Below are 21,062 nucleotides of genomic sequence, written 5' to 3'. Positions count from 1 at the left end.
ATATTCTGGACGGAGACTTATTTGATCAGACCAATAAAACGGCACCAGCAATACCAAGAAATTATGATAAATGTGTATAGAGGCATTTTGAGATTTTTAATCCCATTGTCACAATCCTTAAAATAACATCTGTACAGATAAGATTGATACCCCTCGCGTGTGCTGGGCTCTATGATCGGGAAGATTCTCCCTTGAAGCTGACCCTTCACCCGAACTAACCAAAGTTAAGTAAATATATTGGAATTAAAGGCACTCGACCCAAGCAGGTTTTCCTCACGTGCTGGGTACAAGAAAATTACAGGTTGCCGGTGACCAAAGGCCGTGATGAATAAAAGACTTCAGCCAAAAAAAGCAGAAATGCCGGAAGCCTCCGAACTGCCTGTGCAGTATTTCATAGATAAATTCTGTGAGGATCAAATGTCTATTGTAACGGTTATAAAACAATAGCAATCGGTGGCCCTTAATTGAATCGTTTAATTTGTCCCGGTACTGTTCCTGTCGGCAATAAATCCAGGACACGTGCTGGGTAATCAGGTGTAATTGATGTGCTGTTGAAATATTGCTACAGTGCAAAGATTATACCACTGAAAACTGGAATTCACGCATTTTATCATCTATTTTCAATCTGAAAATTACACAACTTTTGATCATTAGTAATGTAGATAACCACATCCTTGGTACCACTTTGAAGTTTTGAGCCAAAAAAAAAAAAAAAAAAAAAAAAGAAAGAAAGAAAGAAAGAAAAAAAGAAAAATGATTCACCTAAGGATTTTGCAAAAATACAGATTATCCCCAAAAAGCGTATCTCAGAAAATCTTGGAAATATTAAGAACAGTGTGGGTAAAACATTGCATACTGCCAAAGAAATAGTGATGGTCATCGTAAATACCCCCATTCTTTAAGGTCAAAAAGTGGACAACTCTCTATTGGTGGAGACGTAGGGTTATGCAATACGAATTATATGCACTTCATAAAAGCAAGAACCTCATCATATTTATTACATTTATAGTTAACTGATTCTGATCAATGATAAACCGTATATAATTTTGATGCGATTTATTTCCGTAAAATACATTCAAAATTGTTAAAATAGCTTTCGTTGTGGATTTGATACCAAAATTATTATGTATATACATGTATAATGAATCATTCGAAAAATGTAGAAAATACACTAGGAAACGAATTGTGACGCTTTACGCGGGCATACTTCACGTGGAGCCTATGATGTAGGACGGCGTGAAGCGCTGCAGTTCATACCCACATACAGTTCTTAAATGAAATTTTTTAAATATAATATTTACACTCTACTTTAATTTCTGTCGGAATTTCCAGTTGTTAAAATAGACGTACTATATTTATCAAAATTCATACGCACATCGTTCACAGCTGCATCGCATTCATGAGGAAATGGCTACCACTACAAATAGTAAATATGCTGAAGGCAAAAACATTGGAAACATGAATATGATGAGGTAAATATTATACATCTTCATTCTAAAACGCATGGCAAATTCTCTCTCTCTCCCATTGGTCGTGGCTCTAGATGGGTTTATGGGGGTTTCAAACTCAAACTCTCTCTCTCTCTCTCTCTCTCTCTCTCTCTCTCTCTCTCTCTCTCTCTCTCTCTCTCTCTCTCTCTCTACCAGTGGTGGCACTAGATGGGTTTATGGGGGTTTCAAACTCTCAACACCCTTTTGGTTTAACAATCTTTACCATAAAAGGTCATTTTTGCTATTTTGGGGTCTTCAAATCCCTTATTGAAACGGAAAAGGTACAAGCCTGGTCTACACACACTTTTAAGAAATAAATTCCCATGAGGGCATAAACTGCCACACTTTATGTCAGCATACAATTCATGTTGGCGTGAAGCGTGGCAATTCATACCTTCTTGTATTTTTAAAAAAATGAAATTTTTTGAATTTACACTTTACTTTCATTTCTCTCGGGATTCTTTTAAAACTGTTGATACTCTTACAACATACTTATCAAGATTAACATGCACATTGTTCTCACGTGATTCCACCCAGAATCACTAATATGTTAAATCAGAAAGCTAACATAGGCATGTAGCTTGTGTGATAGACTGTCTCTCGCTGGCGGGTCATCAGCATCTGCATACATCCCCAGGCTACCTTAACCCGCGGGCCACTTGAGGCACATTATGCGGTATCTAAATCCAATTTTCCGCTGATGATTGACCCCTTGTTCGTATTGTTACTTTCCAGATTGTTGTCCAAATTTGTCCACACGGCCAATTGGGTGGACGCGGTTCACAACCTACGGAATCCGAGCAGCGGTTTTAGGGGACGGAGCACGTCACTTGCTGTCCGGAGAAAAGAACAATAGACCAACAACGAAGATCTCCTTTAACGTAATCTATTTACGTTTGAGTAATATGGAAATAATGAGTAGCACAAAGGAGTATGGCGATGGTCCTCGCTGTTTAATCAGTGATAATGATATTGTGTTTATGATGGTTAGTGTCCATAATCAAACGCTGAAATTGCAGAAAATTAAAGATGTTTTCTTATTTGCCATAGATTCAGATTGACAAGTGTATCCTAAAATTAAATGCATTGATATTATGCGAAACAAAATCTGTTTCTAACATTTTTTTTACTCCCTTTGTAATATAGAATGCGTTCTAATACTTTTGTATCATCAATCCTTTCATCAAAAATTCAAATAAAAAAATTAACATGAACCAAAAAAAAAATATAAAAAAAAAATCAACATGATTATAATTTTGGATTTCATGAAATAAGTAACGATGAACACACATTGAAAAAAAAAATTTAAGGATCTATATTTGGTGGTATTTGAAGGCAATTTTTTGATTGAGGGGAAAATGTTGAATGAAATATAACACCCACGTCGAGAAAAAATAATAATGTGGAGAGGAATTCAAAACAACAAAAGATATCAATATTCCATCGACACAGTCCACTCAAAGTTCGGACACGGAGCTCCGACAGAAAATAGAACCACCGATAGCCTACTTCATGTACCTTTATTAATAACCATTTAACGATTGTGAACACGACATGTAAAAGTTGTGAAATAAAATTCATGTTGACAGATGCAAGGACAATTAAATATTTGCAGATATTGCAACCCTCCTCCTCGGTACGGAGCTTGACCTGGTGATACTTGCGGTAATGGAAGCACAGGTGCGCGCTCATTTGATCGGGGGATGGACTACAAAATTCGCTGTCTGCGATTGGACGAAATCTCCCAAACTGATCGATAGTGCCGATTATAAGAATATTTCACGTTTTGACAAAATGATAGTTTAAAAGATATATTCATATTTGGTTAAAGCATACCCAGTCGGTAAGTTAATTTATTTTTTATTGTAATCAACTTTCATAACAAAGTAAAATTCCCGTGGTTTCATTGTAATTTACTTGATAATATGAACAAAAGATATTCCTGCATTAATTTCGGTAAAGTTTCGTTTTCTCATTCACTATTTGTATTGATGGACATGTAAATAAACACAGAAAACAGAGTAATGAAATTAATGTAAACTGGCCAGCTGGTATTCGGAAAACTTCGGGACAATAGGAAGATGTTCCTCTCGCTCCATCTTTCTGTCACTTTAAAGGTTACAGTTGAAAACCAATCCGACTATCACTTTACCCAAATCTTTTCACAATCTGATTGAGTTTATGCAAATCCTTATTCAGGGGGTTTCTTCATTATCTAGAAATTATGAAATATACGAGACGAAATATTCACTCCGTGTCTTTTAAATCTCGTATTCGGGGTTAATGGGGATACGTTTTACTGTAGACAACGGACACGCGAGGGCGCGCGCCAGGTTAGTTTAAATATTCTTAAATCTATTTCAAAATTAATTTGATAACGTATATTTCTTTCTTTAAGCTGATTTCTTCTTCTAAATTTCACTGTGTTAATTAATGATCTTATTGAAAATTTATGTTCATCAGAACTTGAAATAAATGCAGATTAAAACGGGAAAAACTCTCTCATCACAAACCCTTTATGTATATACTACACAGCTTTGTGATTCTTGATTGAGCATTTTTATAAAATTATCACATATCTTCTGGCCATTGTATTCAAAGAATCCCAACTTTCGATAGACGAATGCATATTCAATTGTCGTCAATTTAACGGCTTTAAAAACTTTAAAAAGTTGTGAAGAAAGCAATAAAATATTTCCCTGTAAAAAGTTGTGATCTTTTAGGACCCAGCCTGTCACGTTTATGGACAATGGGGATTACGATTGATCGTTTAATTGAGGTAAACTACGTTTGGGGGTCGCGCGCCAAGCAGCGAAATGTTACAGCAACAACAGTTTCATCATATAATGTTTTCTACAAATAACACCTTCATCATGATGAACCTAAAGCGACTGAAGGACCCCCCGAAAGCTGCGCCTTACTAATGACCTCAACCACAGTTGTGCATACACGCGGACTAAATGAAATCATATCATCACATATTGTTCGCTGGACGTAATCTTTGGGTGTGAAAGCGTGTATCCACCTCATAAAAAAGAAAAATAAATTTGTCACCGTATAAACAAATTTTCCAGACTCCCGACATAATAAATTTATCAATATCATAAATTTATATGAAATCATTCAGCGTCGGAATTTTTAATGATGGGGAGGCGACGAGGTAACCCTAAATTACAGAGGACGTAATTTGAATTATAAAGTGGCAATGTAAGGGTTAACTGACGGTTTTATGGCGGGTTCTGATTCAGTTTTTTTGTTTGTCTGTAGAATGACACTGACAGAGGAACCGTGCTATCAGGCTCCGCTTCACGATAGCGGTCAGGAGAAGGCTCACAAGTGGGACATCAACGACAACACGCTGCCCATGGTAAGTCTGTTAACAACGTTCAAGAAACTGAATCGCATATCATTTGCAATTTTGTACAGAAAATCCTTTATCATGAAAATTCCTACTTAAAAGTTTGAGAAGACGGAAATATTAAAAAGGTACAAAACAAATTAGCAAACTCTTAATCTGGAGATCTTTGTCAATATATTTAAAAGCGTTTTTCAAACTTCGAGGGAACCATCGAGCATGATTTGGAAATAGAAATTAACAATTGACAAAAAAAGCAATGTGTATTTATTTGTTACTTGACGAAGAGAGTCTGAGTAAGTCTTTAAACGTGCTCAGTGTTGTTCAAAATGATCCATAGTTTTCAACATCCGTTCAGAACGGGACATAGGGAGTTTGCATAAATTTTAGACTTAAAATCAATATGCCTGAGGAAAAAATGAGATAATTTACAAATATTTAGCAATTTTACTCACCATGAATAGTTTGAGTTATAACAATATGTGATGTAAAAGATCTAGGATATTTGTGGTGTGATTCTAACGCTTTCTTCCTTTTTTGAAATGAGAACAGTATGGAGTACATCTCGATTAATTTTGAAATGAGAACAGTATGGAGTACATCTCGATACAATATGATTTTCTTTCCATTAAACCTATACTTGCATTTTTTGTTTATGACATTTCAATACGTAAATTTAGGAACGCTGACGGTTCTCTAGGATCACATTTTAATTGAATCTGTTAGGATTTGTCAACTGATTATCATTCGACTCTTCCACACACATTTAATCTTTGCATATTGTTCGTGTGCATGTTTACATGAATTACAAAGATCGCTACGACAAATAAAACAAGAGGTCCATAGACCTTATCGGTCACCTGGGTAGTAGTTACAAATATCACTAGACCCACGGATTACGCAATCTATAATAATTTGCATATTCTGCATATCAAAGCTAAATTCAGCAGCTGTATAAAACAAGATGTGTTCTATTAGAAACACAAATGCCCCAAAAATGTCACACTGAAATACTATACATAATATAATACATGTACTTGTATATGTTAAAACACCACACAACTTTCTTTAACCTGCCTTAGAGTCGGAACCCTGGGATTGCGAAATTCGCAATTTTGGTACATCCCTTTCTAATTTTCCTAAATATACATTTAGTTTGTATACAGTATCAGCAAAATTAAAGAAGTCTTTCAAATGATAAAAATAATATTCACTATAAACATTTTAACCCATCCTGGTACCAAAATCCCTACCCCTGGAATCAGGAAATTTACAATTTTGATAATGGGCTACCTATTCCTTCTAAATCTGATTTAGTATCAATAGTATTAAAAACTCTATATGCCAAGTTTGGCCCCACCCTGGGGTCAGAATCTCTACCCCGGGGATCATGAAATTAACAATTTTGGTAGAAGCCTCCCTGCTTTACATGACTATGCATTTAGGTTTTCTTACAGATGTGCGGTTGTAGAGAAGACGAATTTTCAAAATTGGTCAATTTTTGACAGTTTTTACCCCGCTCCTAAGGCCCGAGGGGGTGCAGTAGTCCTGAAATTTACAATCTATGTCCCCTGTGTCCGAAAGATGCTTCATACCAAATTTGAAAATTGAAAAGAATTAAAAAAAAAAGGTTTGATTGTTAAGAAATTACGGGCGACGAACGACGATGGACCTAACAACAGTCGGTGGCGTCTTCACTGTTCCAAAAGTAGCATTTCATCGAAAATCAAACCTCTCTCTCTCCATGTGTTTGAATAGTACCAGTCCATAAAAATACACCTAATTCAGTAGACTTCTTTCACATTTTAGAAGTAGAACCAGCAGTGGCTGAAAATTATATAGAATTTGATATTCACAGGTCTCCCAGAAAGTGTAGCATTTGAAAATATAACCAAATGGACACGCCGTTCCATGGAACTGCCGTGATATAACAGAGTGAACTTCTTAATGATTTCACATTACATCCATATCATTTGTTACAATTTATAAAGGGGCTGATGCACGATTTCCCCGCATATCTTCTTTTCCACATTTAATGATCAAAATGTACTGTCTAATGTACGTAAAAGGTTTCACAATATTAAGGTTATACAGAAGCTCATCTTAGATTTTATTATTTGTTGTGTAAACAAAGATTGAGGTATGTTATTGTTTACAAAGTTTTGAAAATGTATGGTTATCGATCTAAGTTTACGATCTATATCACATTTTATGTATTCTTTAGGTAAAATGTGTCATTTAAAAGTTAAATTTGTGTCTGTGCAAAATTAGGATGCTTTACTTTACAAAATTAACATTTCTTTAGTTGGTTTGTAAAATTAAACAAGACTCGGGTCTTGTTTACAAACCTTGTATCAGAAAGGTCCAAATTTTGGTTGTCAATTTTGAATGAGTTATATTTTTAATTCTCAACACAAAAATGACACCCCACCCCCCACTAAATGTGAACCAGTCCCTTTAAGCATTGTTCATTCTACGCACGTACTGAACTCGATAGACTCCATTAAATGACTCCACTACATTCAACAAATTACCTCATGCTCCTCAAAAATAAAAATCCTCGAAGTTGCGCCAAATGATTCATATGCTGTAAAATCCCTTATTTTCACAAGGGTGAAAATCAACGATTTTCTACGAAATGTGAAAATGGGTTTCAACGCAGAGAGGAAGCCAATTCTTCCCTCCATCAAACATAGAATTCAGACACTTTCAGATATTTACTCTAACCACGAAAATAAATCACTTCACTTGGAGGCGTTTTGTTCTAGAATAATATGTACTCTAAAATTTACAAAGCACAAAATGTAAATCCCATGAATTTCAAATTGTTACTAAAGAAAATTAACACCCAACCCCCAAAACAAACTTTCACACCAAAGTTCTCTATCCATTCTTTAGGTATGCCAGGTAGACGCTTTCCAGGAGTGGCCGGACGGAAACAACCGTCATGTTTACAGCAGTAACTGTGAAGATGCGCGCCGACACATCAGTGGCTGGGCCATGCGGAATACTAACAATCATAATGCCCATATACTAAAAAAGTCGTGCCTAGGGGTGTTTGTGTGCTCTCATGATTGTACATTACCCAATGGAGAAAAAGTCCATCTACGACCCGCCATTTGTGACAAAGCGAGGAGAAAACAGATAGGTATGCACCGTCTTCCTATGGAAGCTCAAGTCAAAAAGTCCCGTGGGGATCCGGGTTAGAATAGGTCCTCAGTACCCCTTGCTTGTCGTAAGAGGCGACTAAATGGGGCGGTCCTTCGGATGAGACCGCAAAAACCGAGGTCCTGTGTCACAGCAGGCGTGGCAGGACAAAGATCCCTCCCTGCTCAAAGGCCGTAAGCACCGAGCATAGGCCTAAGTTTTGCAGCACTTCACCGGCAGTGGTGACGTCATATGAGTGAGGTATTCAATCAACCAATCAAGTCACGAGAAATACTTACATAGCTAACGGGTACTGGCTTGTTCATGATTATATAGACGTTTTTTCTCGTGTAACGAATTGTTAATACGTAATAGAACAATCTTGAATAAAAATAAATTCAAACTGCTTATGCTAGTCCACGGTTCCAATCACCTGTCATTTTCATGTGAAGATGAGAGTAGCGGATTGGCACCCTTGGTTAGTGAAGCTGACTGATGCAGGGTTATCTGGGGATAGGGGTGTTTAACCTCTGAAACACTTTGTCATGCACGATATCCAAGAGAGAGCAACCTGCCTAAATAAACTCTGTATCATCAATTTCAGGCAAACCTTGCCCTAGTCCAAATTGTCGCGGTCGTCTAGAGTTGATGACATGTAAGGGGCACTGCGGTTATCCTGTGACGCATTTCTGGCGCCATATTAACAACGCCATCTTCTTCCAAGCCAAAGGTGTTCATGATCATCCCAGACCAGAAATAAAATCCTCCGCAGAGGCAAGGCGACATCACAAACTGAAACACAAGTCGCTTTTGGTGAGTTGAATGAATAAGACATTGTAGACCAAAATTGTAACTGTAACAAAAAATGATATTATGTATATTGAAAAAATATATTTTGTTAATATAGTCAGATACAACACACAAAAAACGAAAGCGGGAAATGTCATGGCCGTCAATGAAAGACCATTCAACGAAAGTTTATTCCGGTTAGTACTTTTCAGTTTGAAAAAAAAATAATCTAAAATAAATAAAGTTTGCAAGCATATTACTGAAGAGCGTGGTTTTCAAAACAATAAAATTATTCGATAATTGTTTTAGGATTTGATATACTCTGTTCCTGTCCACCGTTTGAATGCACGTGTTCTCATGTCCGAATGCAGTATAAAGAAACAAGAGTTGACAATGAACGAGCAGACTTTCCCCTATGTCCTTCGTCCTACACCCCACAAATCTACGAAGCATCAACATCACCTTGGCAGAGACCGTCAATTGATTGCAATTACTTTCCAACAGCAGTACATCGTCAACACTGTGAGGACCCGATTTTTCCGGGAAATGATGAGCTGTCATCATTATCTTCCTTTAGCTCTACTTTCAGCAATACACCACGACACGTGGACTACCCCTATCCAAGGTATGAGGTTTACCGAAGCTGTGAAAGAGGTATTCCATACACAGATATATCAAATCACCGTTTTGCCAATGCAACCGAGCGTTACAATCGAACTTCAAAAAACAGCTATGATACACGAGACATCTATAACGGTGCTTGTTTGGAAAGATCTAAACCATATTCCGATTCCAATTCGTTTAAGATAAAGACAGAAAACTCCGATTCCGACTTTGGTAACATTTCTTCTCTTCCCAATCAATGTGCTTTGTCAGATCGCATGGAATCCGAACCCAATCGTTTGGTTCGTGACGAAAGTGGCCAAGATTTTGTTCATTTACAAGATATTGAATCCAACTCTCTTTACAATATTAGTGACGTCACAGACTCGGACATCATTCAAACATACTTTTCTCGAATACCCAACGAGCAGCTTGACGACGTGTCCTTGATTCCATCCTCTTTGTCTCAAACAAATACCGGACCAAAATACATAGAATTAAAACCGTTAAAGAAAGCAAAACCAGATATGCATTCGCTCGCCATAACTACGTCACCACAGATATTTCAGCATCGAAGTGTTCATGACGTTAGCGGTGAAGGTTGTTCGACTGGCCATTTTCGACCTCAGAGCGGATGTAACAACGTCATCAATGACCCCTTCTATCACAACGATTCCCACCAGTATGCCCCAAACAAGCAGTCCTGTAACCACAGCATAAATATCACGTTGACTTACAATTAACTCTGTATTCAGCTTTTCGCCTGCTTTATGAGTGCAGCTAACAGCACGGTGTTCTAGAGACGGATATATAGCTATATGTGTGTATGTTCTAGCATTGATAAACTGATCATGAACACTTTTCGGTATTTATTTTGGAACTTCTTCGAAAGAATTAATATGGGTACTATCTATTTATTACACTCTCCAATGAATAATTTGAATTAGTGAGGTATTGTATAAGTTGTGTACACGAGCCGTTTTCAAGTGTGCACTTTCCATCTGTCATTATTCATTGAGCGTGTCACGTGATCTACGGCGATTGAGTGACGTCTGATGAGTGAAGTAATTAATTGTCAATTATTGTAATGACATCAGGTTCGTTTATATTGGAGGCAAATTTGATCAATGGTTCTTAAATCAGTTTCCAAATATCAAAATGTCATTACTCTCCATACCCAGTATTTTCATGTGTTAAGAAGTTTTGACACTGGCTGAATTGATTGTCCATGCTACACTGTATAATGATCTATCAGTTCAATTTTATAAGTCTTTGTAAAACGTGCAACTGTGCTGCGAAAATTGTGTACTGTATTTAACAAAAGGTGTGTAAAATGAATGACCACGTACTGGTGTGTACTTTTTTCTTTGTTGAATACTAGCGAGGATATATAATCTTTGTTTCCACCAAAATAGACACGGCACCTACTCATTGCAATCTGGCAGATAATCAGCAGTATAACACGCGTACACCTTGAACTTACACATTCTATAATTATACGTAATATACCCTTAAAGTCCACATGGATTCTTAATATATATAATCACGTTCACCATGTTTCTTTCAGATAACCTGCCCCAATACAAATGTGAGTTCATATGCTACGCGTGATTTTCTACCCGACCGGTGCACATCCCCGGAAACGCGTGAAATCAAGCTTTGTTTCTATTTCGTATACGGTGGGTGAAATCAATTTGCAATTGTGACATTAAATACTGTCTATTTCAAATACCGTATATTCAATTTTGGATTTTTTTTTTCCAGATTTATATTTCATTTTAAGACATTTATATGCATGTAATCTAACATTTTTTAATGGAAATACATGTACTTTTTAATCTTATTCCTTTTTTTTTCTCTTCGAATTATTTTTTTTTTTTTTTTTAGATTTCTATTCAGTTGATGGTTAAATCTAGCCGTTTTCATGTAATGCATAACAATACTCATACATCGCCTGCTGATCACTCGAGTGTAAAAATCTGTGGGAAATGTAAGCTTAGTGGAAATAAACTCCGAGCGCTAAACATAGGTCTACATTTGTGGTACTTCACCTACAGCTGGTAACGTCTCAAATCAGTGAATAATTCTCGATGGAACGTGAAGTAATCAACCAACCAACTATCCTATATATCTGCACCATTAATGTAACCGGGGATCATAATATCACAAGAAAGCCTCTATAAAAGTTACCTATATATTTACACCATTAATGTAACCGGGGATCATAATATCACAAGAAAGCCTCTAGAAAAGTTATGGCTTTTCTGGTCTAGTGATATTAACAGAGTTTGTTGTTATTCGGCATAATCATATTATTCGATCCGCGGACTTATAACGTTATCCGTAGAGTTATTTCCCCTCCTCCGTTGCTTCAAGGAATCGAACTCTTCCGTCGAGAAGACATGTGGTGGGCATAACATGTCCCCTCCCTGGTAGCTTGGCAACCGGGCGGTTCTCCATCTCGACAGCTTCAGATTCCTCAACTCCTGGACTCTAGATAAGTGTCAACATCCACACCTCTGTCGGATAGACCCCCTATCTACAATTGAATGGGTCGTCATTCCCCGCCCCTGGGGGCCCCTGTTGTTGATAAGGGGCAGCCATAAAGTAACGAATTGCGCAATAAAAGATCAAGTCCGCTTAGAATCAAGTTCCCTCATCACAAAACTTATATATATATATATAGATAGATAGATAGATAGATAAATAGATAGATAGATAATTCACGGGCTAATTCCACGATGATAAACAAAATCAACTGAAAGGTTTCAAAGAGAAATTAAAAACTTTATAATATTGATAAACTTTGGTAGCTGTTGACCAGTTGGTTAACTAACGATTCTGTTCTCCGACTGAGCCCTAAATTACCGAACCTACCCACCACTATTCTCTGACCCTATGCAAAAGTCACAGAAACACTACTGCTAAAGTTATATATATGCACCATAAATTAAGCCTAGAGTCACACCTTCACAGAACCATGTACAGGAACCGAGTGAACAGTTTGATTGCTCTCCGACACACTCCCAAGCCATATCCCGGCTTCTAGTTTTAGTCAAGCCTTGCCCTGGATTCGCTGTTCTGGCGGTATATAAACCGGTGCCACACGTTAATTGGCTGGTCTACATTTCATTGGTCAAAATACTGTAATATGATTGGCTAATGCTATTTCAATCCACGTTTTTACATTGCAATGGCAACAGAGTGGGGCCACTTGTCAAAGACGAGACAAAGGGATGTATGTACAGGCCATTCCCTATAGATCTGGGTTGGTGGGGTTCAGGTGTATGGGTATGCATATAGCTGCACTACACACAGGTTTGGAAAACCCTTTAAGAAAATTGGGACAGAAGAACCAGAAAACTAGGAATCTAGATATATCCCTGCTCTGGCAAAGAAGCAATAATGACCCTGGGGTGGGGGTAGACTAATTCCGACTAGAATGATCCAAGTATTCATGACGTGTCTCATAACACAGGTGATGTCACATCCTAAGCTACCAAATTTTGGTCCCATAACCGGTATCTGGGTTATAGAAGATGCAGTTTTCTTTCTTTCACAGATTGAAAAAAAAACAACACTTTTATATGAAGGATCCAAAATTCCAAGGATCGACCCCATAAAAAAGTAGTATTGCTCACGACGTGGATAAGAATGACTCTGTATGTATTTTTAAGTGTCAGAAATATCACTATTCCTCGATTGTTTGGCTTTGCTGGCGTCTTTAGCCACTTACCTCTTGCATAAATTTTGATGTAATCAATTATTTGATGCAAACCATTTTTTTTCACCGTTTGCTGCTAGGGTTCCCTGAATTAGATAAATGTTGCAGTGCCATCGTTTGCTTCAAAGAACAAACTATAGGCACCTATCTGAACCGCTCCCCTCCTCAAGGAGACTTGATTAATGTTGGGTCCCCTAAAAGAGGTGTACAGAAGGGGGGGAAAAGCATACCTTTTGACAAGGCCACAAGCACTGTCATGATCGTGTGCAGGATTGGACAAAACATGATGGCAGACGGCATTTCTTAAACAAAGGTAGGCTCTTAAAACTCTTCATTTTACCGACTTATTAGGAATTTATGAATTTACAACACTGCCGGGCCAGGGAGGCATCATTAAGTTGATTGGTTGTTGGAATTCTTACTCATGTACACGTACAACTCTAAATTCATTGATCGAAGTTGACGATGTTGCCTCGATAGAATTCGAAGCGGGCGAAGATGTTTCTAATCATGTTTTCATGCATTTTAAGAAAGATACTTTCGGTAAAATAGACTGCACATATCTTTTGATGAAAACTTGAACCAGTGTATACGATTTGTCCCTTAAATTGCCTTGGTTAGATAGATATTTTGACTTGGAACATTTGCTAATGTGCAGGATTGGACTGTGGTCGTTTCCACGATAAACGTGCCGGATTGGACCTCGATTTTGGTTCAGGATTGGACCCTTTCTTAAATACATGCATTTTTTTCTTCTTACAGATCCAGTCAGGAGCGGACTTCCTTAAGCTTAAAAGTTGCAAGTGAATGAAGTGTGTTCTATTTTATGTCTCCTACTAAAACCATGGATTTGACAAACCTAAAAGAGCACGTGGAGCAAGGAACTATCAGTAAGCCGGAAGAGCCAGCTCGAAAATCTTTAAGTGTTTGAGAATTTCACCGCGCACACGAATCTAAAGTTCTGCCACACGTTAGAAGGAGCCTTGTTCTCGAAGATCAACGTGTTGAAAAGTCTTCATTTTGCAGAAGCAAATACATTTATATTGTATATACACATGTAAACCATGTTCGATTCCCAACCACTTAACGTTTGTGATATCTGCATGGAATTATTAAAACTGAGCATGGATAGACGTATACTCATCTCTTCAGGCATGATGGTTTACATTTCACAAAGCTGTTCAATGACAATAAAGACTATAAGATGTTGAGATGTTCATGTTTTCAATACTTAATCGTCTGTCCACATGCACTTGTTCCTTTCATATGTATGCTTCTGCTGGAACCAGTTTTGATTGTTAAAGCGGGATTTATTATCTTTTGAAAAATTTCCCTATCATTTTAATTCTAATAATCTTGAGTGCATATGTCGTGCAAGATATCGAGGCCAACTCACTTACAAGGATAATTACTTACGGTAAAAGTGTTTGTTGGAATGTAGTAAATATCAGTATTTTTGTATTTAAAAACCTTTCGTTTCTTGTAATTACATTGAATTCAACCTTAGAGTGTATATAATGATGAAAGAAAATAAAAAGGATATTTTCTCAGAAATTCGCAATATCACTCCTGTAGCTGAAATATGAACCTAAATGAAAAGCAGTTTTGTCCATGATGTTTTTTCTTCTTCAATATTTGCTGCTCAGATGAGAGGTTACTCTTCAATACAAATTTTTCACTAGTTGTTATCAGTTCAATACAAACGCAATAACATTGAAATATATTTAATAACAAGTAAAAATTAAGAACACTTCTGGTTCAATGAAATAACAAATCAACATGTGTAAAATGCAATGTAAAAGATTAGTAGTATCTCTGTAAAACAAAGCATAATACCGTAAAAATAATCGTTTCATAATGTACATAAACGGATATATAAAACGGCTGCCATGGTATATGTATACACTTCGTGTATTCAGAAAACAATGTAGTTTTTTTTACTTCATGTTTCTTTTATAATGTGCAAAAGCGTGTGTTGCACTGGTCACAAACGAAGACAATTTCTCTGATTGATGTTTCCTTTTTACATGCCTACGAAATTCAGAATTGGTCTTGAATTCCTCACCACCAATTTCGTACATTCGAAGTGTACCCATCTCATGGAATGAAGTTCTAGGGCTTGATACCTGAAACAAAGGAGAAAATCTATATAACAGAGTTTGGAATTAGGGAATATGTAAGCGGGTTAATTGAATTCAGGAAACGTCGAATTTATATTGTTACAGAGGATTATAAAATGATGATAATTTCTCACGTGTTTTATAGGTCAAAATGGACTTATATATCCTGGATACGAACAGTCAACGTTACATCTGTCGTAAGCAAAGATTGGTGATTCATATATAGATCTGTTATATTGGTTCAATTTGAAGGAGATAGCGAATGAATATTTTTACAGTAGCAATTGTCGTCGTTGGGAACTTAAACGACGATGTAATTTGATAACAGTAAAAAAAAATTCAAAATACACCATGGTCATGTTGGAAATGTCTGAGAATCTAATAAACTACATTAATCAAACTAAAATATGATAAAGTGAAGTCGAGATTCGAAAATATAAAGGATTTTGAAAATAAAGATAAAAAGAGGGTCCAATCCTGAACCAAAATCGAGGTCCAATCCGGCACGTTTATTGTGGAAAGGACCACAGTCCAATCCTGCACATTAGCAAATGTTCAAGTCAAGATATCTATCTAACCAAGGCAATTTAAGGGACAAATCACATACACTGGTTCAAGTTTTCATCAAAAGATATGTGCAGAGTCTATTTTACCAAAAGTATCTTTCTGAAAATGCATGAAAACATGATTAGAAACATCTTCGCCCGCTTCGAATTCTATCGAGGCAACATCGTCAACTTCGATCAATGAATTTAGAGTTGTACGTGTACATGAGAAAGAATTCCAACAACCAATCAACTTAATGATGCCTCCCTGGCCCGGCAGTGTTTTAAATTCATAAATTCGTCGTCTAATAAGTCGGTAAAATGAAGAGTTTTAAGAGCCTACCTTTGTTTGGAAATTCCGTCTGCCATCTTGTTTTGTCCAATCCTGCACACGATCATAACAGTGACAAGGGGTAGGTTTTAATGAAATTATAAATACCATGTCACACATACCATGTATTCTGTTCCATTTCACGTTTTAGCAACATTCAGTTATTCAAAATAGATCCTCCAGGCATGGAGACATCTGATATTGTTTGCAAACATGCCTCCATAATAGTGAACTTGAAAAATGCGAATCGCTGTAAATGCAAATAATGAAATGTTTGTTCCGTGTACTTGTATGTATGTACATATTTATTACTATATGACGTCTTTGTTTAAAAATCATCCTACAAACACAATAAAAAGCGTATTAATCAAGAGTTAAATTGAATCATAAGGATTTTTTTTAAAAATAAGCGATCTACATGAGTGGATCAAAGGATCTGATTTTAATCAGATTGGCTAAGCAATGGTCTAAATTTGGTACTCCGCCTACAGCTGGTGACGTGTAAGTAAGTGAAAACCGAGGAAGAATTGTTTAGGCACACTAAAATTGATGTCTCCAATTCCATAGTTTATAAAAAACATTTTTTTAAATTGGAAAATGAAGAATTACGGTACATGATATAATAGTCTCTTGTATTTGTTCTTCAACCAAGGAACAGTGTTGTGAACACATGGTAGTAAATTGGACTTACCAACATACCAAATATTAAAGGTCTATGTCAAAAGACAAAAATGTTAAGGTCCGGACAAAAATAAAATGCCCCAAAAATTCACCGCCGGAGAACTAAAATTCGGCATAAATTCCCATACATCTTGTAAAAATCACTCTACTGTCACGAAACTAAACTTGACCTGTAAACACACAGTAATAGGACAGACTGGCTGACAAGACAGGGGTGGACGGACAGACGAAGATGAAACCCTATAGGTAGGGGGACTAATAACAAGGATACCCCAGTAGCCAATTCTATCATTATTCAGCTTACTGTATTAACCCTATGAAATACACCAAGCAGACTGTATCTGTAAACTTAATACCTGTCAGTCGGGGTAGATAAGAATTTAAACTTTAAAAGAATAATCAATAAACTTATCTTTTAAGATTCCATCACAGTTATTACAAAGATCAAAGGAATGCCCTGGTCATTATTCTACGTTATACCTTCAAACGTATTTATTAACTGATTATGAGAATATTGATACACATCTCGCTTGCACTTCCAGTTTTGCTAATGTAACAACAAAGTCAATGGAAGATAATTCAATTATATATTAATTATAATCATAAAAATCAATCAATAAATGAAGTAAAACAAATTCATAAATGACTGAAGAACATTTGTCATTGAGTATAAACCTTCCCAGAGCGATACACATGTAAACATGGCGATGCAGACAAGTTTGGGACTGTATTCAAAGCAATCGATATAATCCAAATACTTGATTTTTTTTTCAAAATAGATTTAGAATACCCCTACCATCTCACCCTTTTCGCCAGCATAAAAAAAACCCAAATGTAGGCCGTTAATGTTCGGAAACTCCCATGACGTCACAATGACCTAATTCGTAGCTATATAAGAAAACGATCGGCTGTATATGTCTGAGCCGTAGTAGAATAGAACTAAAGTCCTTGTTTTCGTTTATGTTGCAGGATAACCTCCCTGGTCCCAAAATGTTGTTTTGAAATATAAAAGCCGAGGCTAGCCGAGGCTTTTATATTTTAAACAACATTTCGACACCAAGGAGGTTATCCTAGCTGCAACAGACACGAAAACGCGATCATTATTTCTTAATTAGAGTGCTAGCGCCACATCTATTATGTACTGTGTAAGTAGAGGTTGTAAGTACATGTATTCATAAAACTTAGATCATAATTTAAATTTTGTTTCTTCTGTAAGTAATGTTTGAGTTATTATTGGTTGATTTGCATCACAATACATGATAGAAAGATAAGAATATTGAGTGAATAATCATGGTTAGTTTAAGGTGTCAGGATATTGTACATGTATATGATATAACATTGTAATATAAAGCATTCAATTTTGAAATAAATAATTCGCTGCATACATGACCTATTTTCATGCAACAAAGGACGTTTATAATACAACGTAGTTTACATCATATCTTCGTTGCGAAGGAAAAATGTACACATTAATTAAGCATGTAATATGGGAAGGTTGGGGTTACCACCCTTTTCTTTTACCGTCGAAGGCCTCACTTTTAAGTAGAAAAAATACTACTAAAATTGGTAAAGTATTGAAGAAGTTTTAAAGAAAGAAAGAAGAAAATTAAAAAATGAATTTAAATTTAGAAAATTTAATTTAAGAAAATTTAAGAGGCAAGGATTTATGATACTCGGGATTGGCAAAGCAAACTTCTTGTATTTTAACACTCCCAACCCATATTTATGTAAAATCAGTGGTAGGCTAGGTGAATACCTTTTCATTTATATACAAGGAACTTGAACACATGTTATGAAATCATATGCTATTTATCATTTTTAACAAATTTACCACATCATCTTAATTTTCCCGCGCATTATGGAAAGTTTCGAGAGCAAATACATTTTTACCACGTGACTTTAAGGAAGCTGTCGAGTAATTTTCCTGTGCAACGTCACGATAACAAAAACAGCTAGAAAATCACTCAGGTGTGACAATGACAATTGGGATATGTACGGATATAGTAAAATGGGTCATCTGAAAGAAATAAGGCAACCAAGATGAGGAATGTGTAGGTACTTGTGAATTTAAAGACTTCTGTTTGGTGCGTTTACATATGGAGAAACCCAAACATTTGCCACTCCCCCCCCCCCTTTTTTTTTATACATCTGGTGGTATGGATATTTGCCCATCAAAATACACATTCTGCTTATATAGGAAATGAATGTTCCAGATCATCTGATATACAGGTTTGATGATTCAAGGTCTTATACTATCAAAGTTATATTTACTATATAACTCGTGTATCATAATAATATTCTTAATTGAGATTACTCTCCGTTGCAGCACACACCCCACACATTTTAGAAATAACAAGGTTTGATGATTCAAGGCCTCATAATATCAAAGTTATGAACCTGATAAGATTTCACTATCTTTCTAGAGGTCACTGCAAGCTAGTTTTATTTCGTGCCCTAGTTTTACGTTGTGACATATCTTTCCTCTGCGACACATCAATTGGTAAGGTTTGATGATTTTATGCCTCAAGTAAAAGCTAATAAACCTTTGCAATACAGTACCATTAGTTGGTCTGTTGTAAATGGGTATATAAAAGTGCTAATTTCTGGTAAGACAAGAGTAATAGCAATTTCAGTGAATCCTCTTGTAGTCACGGTATATTTTATGTTACTAAAACATTTTTTGCTGTTACAATTAAAGACATTACAGCTAGGATTGCCTTTCTTCACACCCCCCCCCCCCCCCCCCCCCCCCATCAATTACATTAAGGTAATTAAGGTAGCTTACTACTTCATAAGCCCCCAGAAAAGACATGAAGTAAATAAGTGGAAAATGTCATCAAGAAAATGCCCAAGAAAGATATCATAATCAGGGGGCTACGCCTAACGGAGTCTGCGAGGAGTCAACGGCTCACCATCGCCAACATCCACACAAGATTTCCCGTAAAACAACATGGCGAGCGCCGAATGGGAAAATGCATAACCAGATAGACTTCATCCCGACTCCGCGGCGCTTCAAGTCAAGCATCAAGAGGGCGAAGACTAGATCGTACCCTGGTGCTGACGTGGACAGTGACCACGATCCTCTGCTGCTCACAATGAAGATAAAACTTAAAAAGAATCACCAATCTGCAAACCCATGAATCAAGTTCGACCAGGAAAAGCTGCGAGACTCAATAGTTGCCGAGATTTTCCAAGTACAACTCGGTGGACGATTTACAGCATTCAGCATCAATAACCCCACCTCCAGCTTCAACGAGGCAGTTCGGGAAACAGCAGCAGAGGTACTACATTACCAGAGGAAGAAAAAACGTCCCTGGGTAACCAATGACATCCTGGATCTCTGCGACAAAAGAAGAGAACAGAAAATGACAAAGTACAACAGCCCAGAGGGAGCTGCACAGTACCGTGCAACACATAAGCTCGTAAGAAGCAAGATGAAAGGTGGATCAGTGCGAACACATTGAGAAAAGCATAGAGCAAGGAAATAACAAAAAACCACACGACACTCTCAAGACGCTAACCAAGAATGATCAACAACCTACACTGCATTTCACCGACGTCAACTTAATGGGGACAGCAACAGTGAACTGCAATACCTCACCAACAGACTGGTAAGCAGATCATAGGCTTATGGTATGGAGGTCAACAGTGAAAAGAGCAAGGTCATAGTCAACAGTGCAAACACCTCTACACAGATCACCATTAACGGTTAGCAGTTCGAGGAGGTAGACGCTTTCAAATATTTTGGTGCCACACTTACAAAGGACGATCGCTCTACCATCAAAAAACAAATATAGGCTCGCCATCCCAACACCCAGCATGGCAAAACTAGACAAGATCTGGAGAAGCAAAGACATCACCTTCCCAACAAAAATTACGATGTACAAAGCCCTAGTTTTGTCCATCCTTCTCTACGGCTGCGAGAGCTGGACCATGACAGTTGAGACGATCAGATGAGTCCTAGCATTTGAGACCAAGTGCTTCAGACAACTGCTAGGGATCTCCTGGAACCACACAACCAATGAATTTGTCCGTGCCCAAATAACACAGGCAGGTTCGCAAGAACCCCCCCCCCCCCCTCCCCCCTTGGAAGGTGGCCACAGATGTGGACGCTAGGCAAAGAAGTTGGATGAACAAAGAGCGGACTCGAATGGACAGCCACACTCTGATCAAATTTGCAGAAGACAAACCTCGTTGGTGCTCTGTGGCCTACAGGTAGTCCACCATGTCTCCCCTATGACCATCGGTCAGGGGAATGAGATGAGCTCACACATCGA

The 21,062-nt window shown here is 37.1% G+C and overlaps 1 protein-coding gene and 2 long non-coding RNA genes across 3 annotated transcripts; 2 read left to right on the top strand and 1 right to left on the bottom strand.

Moving 5' to 3' along the window:
* Nucleotides 1–3,289: 3,289 nt before the first annotated feature.
* LOC125672829 (transcription factor glial cells missing-like) lies at nt 3,290–10,736 on the top strand. Its single transcript, XM_056161624.1, has 6 exons — nt 3,290–3,333; nt 4,758–4,857; nt 7,744–7,993; nt 8,597–8,805; nt 8,900–8,978; nt 9,091–10,736. Exons 2-6 carry the CDS (start codon nt 4,759–4,761, stop codon nt 10,125–10,127), a joined length of 1,674 nt encoding a protein of 557 aa, XP_056017599.1. The 5' UTR covers nt 3,290–3,333; nt 4,758; the 3' UTR covers nt 10,128–10,736.
* A 2,521-nt stretch (nt 10,737–13,257) lies between these two features.
* LOC125671141 (uncharacterized) lies at nt 13,258–14,316 on the top strand. Its single transcript, XR_007368524.2, has 2 exons — nt 13,258–13,421; nt 13,871–14,316. It is a non-coding gene; the product is annotated as an uncharacterized LOC125671141 (long non-coding RNA).
* A 500-nt stretch (nt 14,317–14,816) lies between these two features.
* Nucleotides 14,817–18,521, bottom strand: LOC125672827 (uncharacterized). Its single transcript, XR_008802148.1, has 2 exons — nt 16,117–18,521; nt 14,817–15,234 (listed from the first exon to the last, which is right to left on the bottom strand). It is a non-coding gene; the product is annotated as an uncharacterized LOC125672827 (long non-coding RNA).
* Nucleotides 18,522–21,062: the final 2,541 nt, after the last annotated feature.

The sequence above is a fragment of the Ostrea edulis genome, chromosome 4 (assembly GCF_947568905.1).
Source record: "Ostrea edulis chromosome 4, xbOstEdul1.1, whole genome shotgun sequence".
Classification (NCBI taxonomy): Eukaryota; Metazoa; Mollusca; class Bivalvia; order Ostreida; family Ostreidae; genus Ostrea; species Ostrea edulis.
The sequence above is the reverse complement of the archived record's forward strand: the minus strand, read 5'-3'. Positions and strand labels throughout refer to the sequence as shown.